The sequence below is a fragment of the Parasteatoda tepidariorum genome, chromosome 5, assembly GCF_043381705.1.
Source record: "Parasteatoda tepidariorum isolate YZ-2023 chromosome 5, CAS_Ptep_4.0, whole genome shotgun sequence".
NCBI classification, from domain to species: domain Eukaryota; kingdom Metazoa; phylum Arthropoda; class Arachnida; order Araneae; family Theridiidae; genus Parasteatoda; species Parasteatoda tepidariorum.
Window position 1 is genome coordinate 23,577,942 of NC_092208.1, and position 9,220 is coordinate 23,587,161.

Here is a 9,220-nt window from a genome sequence, read left to right on the forward strand (position 1 = left end):
ATTTATATGTTATAATTTCAAGAATAGGCTTGTTTTTAAATATTTGTATGGCTTATAAATTCATAAAGAGCATTAAGAACTAAACAAAATTAAGTGTTCCTTTACTGGGTGTTCATTTACTGGTAAGAGCTGTTCCTTCACTGAATCTTCTTGCTACTTGTTATTTGAACCTCCAAAACTTTAAAACAATATTATGTAAGTTCTCTACAATTTTTTTACATAATTTGCAATTAGTAACAAATATGTTGACACTGTCGTTTAACTAAAATTACGAATTTTGAAATTAATATGATTTTTTAAAAGGCAAGCGAAGCTTAAGTGTTCCTTCACTGGTTAGTTTACCCTATATTATCGTTTTTATTTTTAATATTTTCAATTAAATTAGTATTTTCAATTAATTATTAATACATGGGGTGGATGGATCCTTAGAAGTCAATGTGAAACTAGATGAAGAGGACTTTTGTATATTTCGTAAATAACATTTTATATATTGGTATCAGTAACTCAGTTATTACTCTCCAATCTAAGTTATCCTTTCTCGTTGAATTGGTAAGATAATGAAAATTATTTTTTCTCAGTAAGTAAGCATTTAGTCGATATCCAAGAGCACATAAAATCTATTCAATTATTTTTACTAAATGAAAGCTTTGAAAGAAATTTTTTTGAAAGAAAGAAATCATTTTTTTGGATTAAGGTAAATTTCTGAAACTTAAGTTCAATTACTAGACCAACTACTATTAAGTTCAATTATTACTCAATTATGTTAAGTTACTAGACCTTCCTCTATTATGTTACGCAATACGGCATAAAAAATAGAACGGATGAATTACTTTAGATCTAATAATCTGAGTTTCACATAACTTCCATCGTAACAGTTCAAGAGATTCAAATTGAATATGCTAGCTTATTAATTGAAGCAATGTTTTAAACTACAAAATTAGACAACAAAAAAAATACTTACTTTCTTTTCCGATTTTGACTTTTGACTTTCAAAATCGAGAGAGGGATAACCATAATACGGAAACAGGTTTCTAATTGTTTAAGTCGGAAAGTGGACGAAAATATGGGCTCTTTAATGTTAATTTCAATTTTTTCTTATTTTATCATGTCTAGGAAAATGTTCAAGCAGATCAAGAGGGTTTAATGCGCAATTTCTAAACTTGTTTGCAAAGACAATACAATTATTATGCTCATTCTAGTTCATTTAATTCAATGTAATAGTTATTGTATTTTATGTTTATTTATTATTTTATTTTCCAAATGTCTAAAAATTTCAAATTGCAAAGCGTACAAATTTCTTTTTATTTAAAACTACATAATTTTAAACAACAAAATGCAAAATTTGGACAAAATAGCCTGAATTGTCTCGAAGCAATGACATTTCAAAAAAAGGGCATATCTTTAACTTTGTGTTAATCAAAAAGTATTCAGCTGATTCCGTTTAGATTTTGGCTTTTATTATTTGAAATTACACTCTTTAGAAAACCAAATAAGTCTTTGTGTACCCTAACATTTAAAATATTTTTCAGCCATTATATATAATAATTTATTACTGCTATTATATAATTAAATGAAAAAATAATTATTATTTTTAATTAATTATATCTTTGCATTGCTCAAAATTTTTTTTATCTCTTTTTAATAGTTCCAGCATAAGCGAAAACTGAAAATTTACGTCAATGAGTTCAAAACTTCGATCACTCTCTTGTTCTAAGGATTCGGCCAGGATATTACTCCCTCCCCCCTTATTCTTAGGGCCACAGTTCCATTTAAATTATGCATCCATACTGAGAGAAAATATTATTTTGTATTTCATTTTTAATTTAAAATATGGTTAGTCCAAGAAAATAGTCTCCCAAACCATTAAATTTGGGTTTTAATACGTGACAATCCGATCACAATGTCAAAAGTCATTAAAATGTCCCATTATTTTCCTTTTTTTAACTGTTTTTGAACTTTATCAAAATTTAGAATTACTTCTGTATCTCTGGGATCCATTAGTTTCGAAAGTTGGTTATAAGTCTCCATTTTAAAATCAAAAGTTCTTCCCAAGAAGTATTTCATTTTAAGCCATACTCGATCCAGGAACTTGTACATCTTAACAAGACTAGAAAGGAAATTCATTAAATTAATACATAAACTACTATAAGTTAAAGTACTTTAAAAGTAATCCCAAAAATAAGAACCTGTTTTAAAATTAAGTTAGGTTTTAAAGTTAGATTTAGGTTTCAGTTTTTTGCTTCCATTTGCTATTCGTTTTGCTACTGAGAAAATACAATTGGGGACAATCATTAAAATGATATACCGATTGTCCTCAATTGTATTTTCTCAGTATCACCATATCTATATGCTATTAATTTATCCTCTCACGTTTAAACTGACGCAGGAGTACTAAAAAGATGATACAAAGTTCCTACCACTTACCCACTTACTAAAGTTACTTACCCACTTAGTAAGTTCCCACTTACTAAAAGGAAGATACAAAGCAGTTTGTTTTATGGTAAAAGAAAAATTGGGGTTTTAAATTTTTTGAGTTATCTTTCTGCGCAATGCATTACAGAAAATATTGCACATTTTGTAAATTAAACCCTTACAACTTCAAAATTATATTTACCGTTTTGACTCCGGATTATATTTTATTCCATTCACTGCGAAAAAAAAGACTTGTCTCTTAATCAATTAAGCAGCAATATCAAAAAAGTAAATAAATATTTTAAAAAAATGCTTTTTATGTACAAAACTCCCCACAGCTTCTGAATTCTAGTGTCCGGAATTTGAATTGACTTGATACAGTCCGAAATATACACCACAGACTATTACTATTTGTTTCGATAGCATTATTTCGATTTATTCCTTTTTCACACTCTTTAACCGAAACCCGAAATACGAAGTTGTAAAACTTTTAGCCACTTACTAAGAGAAGGAAACCTAAAGTTTTCCCATTGTATGGAACTCTTCTTCATTTTTTTTGATTATCCAAGTTAAGCCCTATCACTACGCTTTTGGATCCACTGTTTCACCATTTTGTCATTTTAGGAAACAAAAAACAAGTGTAAAAGATTGTTATGTACTGTATTAGAAAACATGAATTATAAACAAGCTTATAAGCTCTTTGGTGTGTTGTTAGATGGATTTGTGTTACCCTCTATTCAGAAACTCAAAAAAATGAAGATTTGTTAAGCAGTTCATTAAAAAGAAGTGTTACGTAACTGTGGGTTACAAATAGATGCATTCTCTGTTTTCAATTTTCCCTACCCTAGACTCTATTTTCCCAACACTACGTTTTTGGATTAGCTGTTTCACCATTTTATCATTTTAGGAATCAAAAAACAAGTGTAAAAGATTGTTAAGTACAGTATTAAAAACATGAATTATAAACTAGCTTAAAAGCTTTTTGGTGTGCTGTTAGATGAATTAGTGCTACAATTTTTTTTAAAACTCAAAAAATAGAAAATTTGTTAAGCAGTTCATTAAAAAGAAATGTTGCGTAATTGTGGTTTACAAAAAGATGCATTCTCTGTTTTCAATTTTTTAAATCGTTTTTAAGGAAAATATTTTTATTTATAAAAAGTGTACTGTTTTTACATCCCTCTATGTATAATTTTTAATTTTCGGATAAAACATGGAAAACAAATTCGCACATTAGGGATTTTTCATTAATAGTTAAGCGATGAATAAATGCTACCAAACTCTAACAACCAATATCGTAATCAATCTGAACTAGCAATAGATTAAAGTCATCAAAAGACAGTTTATTTCTCGTGCGAGACTTTCATATGTTTTCTTTTAGCTTCCCTAAATAAACTCGTCATTAGAGATCTTAAATTTATTTGTTCTTCAAGTGACTTTGATTAAGATTCATCTCAATTTGATTATTATTCCTTACAAAATAAAACTATTTGCAACTTCCTCTGTGAATAGATTTTTTTTTTCTTTATTTCTAAAAATATTATAAAAATATCTATTAAGAGTGGCTATTACAGATTAAAGAAAATACGGAAAAATATTATGCAAATTTAAAGTAAATACAGAAACGACTGGCATACCTGAATTTGTTACCTCTCATTTTCAGATATACATCAATACAATAAGCAGGTAAATAGTGCTCATATATATTGAAAATTTGGAACAAGATAGGGTTTGTTATGCACGCACATGATGGTTTAGAGAACCCTTTTGGTAGCACTTGCATTTCTGACAAAAGTAACATTTCCGATATGAAATCGTCGTACGTTACACGAAATGGTCCACCTGAATTATTCACTACCAGTGGAGATTGCAACCTATATAAAGAAAATTATTTCAATTTTTTTTTAAAAAAAATAAGCATATAAATAGATAAAATAACAAAAAAAACTATAATCTAATAAATTCCTTTTACATAATATGACATTTTCAGTCACAATTAAATAATTATCGCTTAAACAATATTTTATAACTGTCATTGAACAGCCAGCTCAATTTTAAATTTACGACTATCTCTGTAATTACCAGACAGAGTAGCCTTGTAATTTTGATTTTGATTCCAATCCTGCAGTCAAAAGAACTCCTGCAAGTATTGGGAGAAAAAGTTACCTACGTGGCGGATTTTTTGATGGAACTAATCCCCATTTGCGTTACATGGAGAGGAAAACCACGAAAACCTCCACGGTTAACCCGAAGGCAAGGGGTTTCTAACCCATGATCTGTCTACCATTAAGGATATTTTTACGCCAGCACTGTCGTCGGTACGAGCCGGTAGCGCAATTCGTATCGACCAGCCAGCCGATATATAGCTCTCCCCTGAGCCACCATGACACAACAATATTGATGTTATGTAGAAGTGTCCAAAATTTATGAAAACGGTCGGATACCTCAAGAAATGCACATGAAATAAAAAAATTTAAAAATACACACTTAAAAAATTATGAAAAGGTGCTTTTAATGATATGGAACTCAATCCTGGAAGAGGAATAGAGCAATTTCAAAGTATTAAATAGGAACCCCTATTTTTTATTGCCAATTTGGATTCTCCAGAAATCACAATTCGACTTTTCAATTATTGAATCATAATACATAGATGACGCTTTAAGTGCAAAATGATATTCTCTTAAAAATTGTTTAAAATAGAGATATCGCTAGAAATACATTTAATATTGTAAAAATAAAAATGGACATATGTTTCGAGAATCCTATCTAATGACATCGAACTCGATTCTCTTCCTTACTCCTTGGAGCTAAGATGACTCCTCGAAATACGGCCTAGTTTGGAGGAGGTAGTCGAGTTAGATGTCATTAAATGCATGCTTAGAAAAAAATTTTTACCTGTATTTTTAAGTTTTTTGAATCGAATTTCTTGAGATTTTTGACCGTTTTCAGACATTCTGGACACGTATAATCAGACTGCAGTAGAATTAAGAATTAACAATCAATAGCAACACCAACCGTTAATATTAACAGACGAGCCAAAATCGAAGGAGAACTATTGGCTTTGAATCATAAAGAAAAGTAAATTGTCCTGAAACAGACAGTTGACGATAGCGATAAATCCCCCTATTTCTATGGATACCAGAACTATGACGGTGCCTTTTAACGTTGCGCACCGACTGCTTTTACTTTCCAGACAAGCTGGTACCCATTGATCTGACGCCACCGGTAAGAGATCGACAATACTTAACAATGTAAGTTCAGTTAGGAGCATGGCCGAGTGGTTATAAAATGATAGCTCAGTTCCTTTACAACTGTTCCATTCATTCTATAGAATTATATCGTCAAATATGCCTAAAACTTTTCAATCTTAAAAGAAAAGTTTACAATCAAGGCACGACAGCGCGAAGCGCTACCGCTCAGCCACCGGGCGTCAGATGATTTTTTAATAATCTTCATCACATCATATGCTCGGATATTTCTTCGTCTCCTTTTTTTTTTCTTNTTTTTTTTTTTTTTTTTTTTTTTTTTTTTTTTTTTTTTTTTTTTTTTTTTAGTTCCGTGTCTAACACGATACAATGACGGTCTACAGTTTAAATAATACAATAAAACTTTGGAGGATCCAACAAAAGCAGAAAATTTATAAGCAATCTAAATAAAACTTATTATTTAATGTTTTTATTTCATTCATTGACATTTCCCCCTAACCCAATTATCAGAATACATTTTAGGGCATTCTAGTTAAACTTACAAACTCGGCTCACCACCGAAGGATATCTTATCAGTCATCTTACCATCAGTCATCAAATGCCAGAACTTGCAAAACTCATCTTCAAAGCTTTAGGAAGTATTTAACACTGAAGACAACAACAACAACATTTTATTCATTTTACTATTTTATTTTAAAATTTTCATTTCAAGTTTATGTTTTCATTAATTAGAAATTTTGCAATTAAGTATGGAACAATACATTTACAGAATGATCCAACGTGTAGTATTTAAACCAAATCCAAATCGAAATTTTTTAACAAACAAGAGTGTTGAAAAATTAAATTATATATAGGGTGATTATGATTAATGTTCAAGTATCAAAATGCTATTAAAAAGAATCACTGATCAAAATGATATCAAATTTAAACGCAATATTATTAAAGAAAAGGTTAAGCGTATGGCATAAGAATAGTTCCAAAATTTTAGCGCAACAGATGGCGCGGTAAGAATCATAATTCAAAATGGTTCGACTACAAATGAATCGTAAAACAACGTCTATAGTGCCATTTGTACATTAAACGCATTGTACTTTTCAGTGTGCATGGCTGTACTGGTGTGATACTATTAGTTACGTAAGCCTATCCATCACAGCAAGAACAACAGGTGAGAAAATCAGTTTATAATAATCCTGAGTCCAAAGTGTACATAAAAAGTGTCAATCAACTCGGCTTTTGTCATGACTTGTCATAAGACCGGCGCAAAATATTTTCAATGTGCTGCCCATCCCTTTCAGCTACAAGATGAAATCGAGAGACAAAATGTTCAATAACTGATAGAAGTGTCTCTGGGATCACCACGTGGGGTCAATGCGTGTCTTAAATCCAGGTAATTTTGCTATCAACTAAACTAAACTTTGCTATTAACTAAAATGTCCCACGGCGTTTTATTGCACACTCCAAAAAATTCAAAATCAAAAGACTCTCCTGTTGCAGGTTAGCAGGAAGCAACTTCTACACATGGGTAATTTTGCATGGGTAGCAATGCAGGATATTTCTTAGAATTTTATGCACCGTGCTCACTAACATGTTTAATTTTCGAGACACCTGTACTGCTGCGACCACTTCCTCAAATGACGTCGTAAAATTTTGGATTTCAATCTGTATTTCTTTTAAATCTTTACATTTAAGTCATATGAGCCTTTCACAGTACATATTAACTTTATAAAACAAAAAGTGGAAATGTTATTATATAGTGAACATTGTTTTCTAAAACTATAATACACATTTTTTTTACTTAAATATGTGCTTTTTAGAGATTTTAATTATTTTAAATACAAATTTATTTATTCTTTTTAAATAAATTTATTTATTCTTATAAAATGTATATGGCAGAACTAAGTTCTTTGACTCTTAAATAAAAACAACTCAAATTATTGAGAATTTAGTAAAGAAAATTAATAAAACTTTTTATTAAAAAAAATTAATTTTCATTTAAAAGATTGTCTAAAAGAACATACTTTTTAGTAGCAACAGCCCATGCAGAAACTATGTGACATCGCGCGGAAATGTCTACAGGCACTAAATCGAAACGTTGTTCTGGATCTACAAAAAGCACCCTTCCAAAACCTTTACCTACCTGAAAAGTAAGATATTTAGATTTCCTGTTTACCCAAAGTCTCTTACAGTTTATCCTCATGCAAATTTATCACTCAATATTAATAAAAATCTTACGCGATGTTGTTTTGGTTGTCCCGCTGTAAGTTACAATTTTTTTTGTGTGATAAAATCGTAATAGTTAGAAGCTTGAAAGTTCCTAGGAGTGTTAAAAAAAATTGCAGGGAGTACTACAGATTAAAAAACTTGATATTCAATAATTTGTTCGTGAATTATCAACTGTTTAATTTGTAGTAAAAAATACGAAGCGGGACCTCCTGTTCGCAGAAATGTAACGAAAGAGATAGAATTCGTAGAACTGAAAGAGTTACTTTTCACTTGTAAGCTTGACACAAGTTTTTTTTTTCTTTTCTGAAATCTTATCTTGTTCGAAATTTTAATTGCTTTTCTTTCGAGAATCCTTCCTCGCTTTTGTTTTGCTTTAAATAATATATAGAGAGAGATATAGATACAGATATATAGATAGGTAGATAGAACCGATTCGTAAAATTCCCGATTGACCCAGAAAGAAATCTGTTGCAATTTTTCGTTTTGTTACTGGACATGATTGCCTCCGTAAACATCTTCATTCCATCAATGTCACATCGGACTCTCTATGTACTCAGGAAATGGACTTTTGTCATCTTCTCATCTGCCATGCTCCTCCCCATATTTCAGTTTGGGAGCGTTATTGGGTGGCGAGAGCCGCCCTAAGTTTATAGATTTACTGATGTCACATTGTTCTTGTTATGTTTTTGATTGTGATTTCAGGTGTCTTGTAACTTGCCATTGGAAATAAAAAAATAAAAATAAAAAATTGAAAGTGTATAGATATATATACACACTATTTGGAAGAAAGTGACAGGACACGACACTATAACGACATAAACCCATATTTATTAAAATTAATAGGAGGTAGGGCCTCCTTTGGCTGCGATCACAGCTGCAACCCTTCTGGGTATGCTTTCCACTAAATTAGCCACAGTGGCAAGAGGAATTTCCTTCCAAATATTAAACACGAAGTTACATAGTTCATGCTTGCTTTTGGGGAGTGGGGTGCAGGCCCTCAACCGACGGTCCAATTCGTCCCAGAGATGTTCAATTGGGTTAAGATCAGGGCTCTGCACCGGCCACTCCATGCATACCAATCAAGAGTCCTCCTTGCAACATGGGATCTTGCGTTGTCGTCTTGATACAAGCAATCATCCATACCGTACGTTGCCCACAAGGTAGGAAGGACATGATTGTTGAGAATATCACAGTATCCATCGGTATTCATCTTACCATCAACCTTCACCAGTGGGCCAGCCCCGTAGCCCCGTACCAGGAGAAACAGGCCCATACCATCAATCCTCCTCCACCAAACTTTACAGTTGGTCGATACAGTAATGAATGAGAAATATGTATATATATATATATATATATATACTTTCGCAATTAATAATATTTAA

The 9,220-nt window shown here is 31.2% G+C and overlaps 1 protein-coding gene across 1 annotated transcript in view; it reads right to left on the bottom strand.

Annotated features, from left to right (window-relative positions):
- Nucleotides 1-1,977: 1,977 nt before the first annotated feature.
- LOC122271069 (fatty acyl-CoA reductase 1) overlaps nucleotides 1,978-9,220 on the bottom strand; it is a gene marked incomplete at its 3' end in the record, with an annotated part of 24,171 nt that continues 16,928 nt past the window's right edge. The window contains 3 exon segments of the mRNA XM_043050891.2: nucleotides 1,978-2,107; nucleotides 4,047-4,283; nucleotides 7,634-7,748. Of these exon segments, the coding sequence (XP_042906825.2) occupies nucleotides 1,978-2,107; nucleotides 4,047-4,283; nucleotides 7,634-7,748 (482 nt within the window).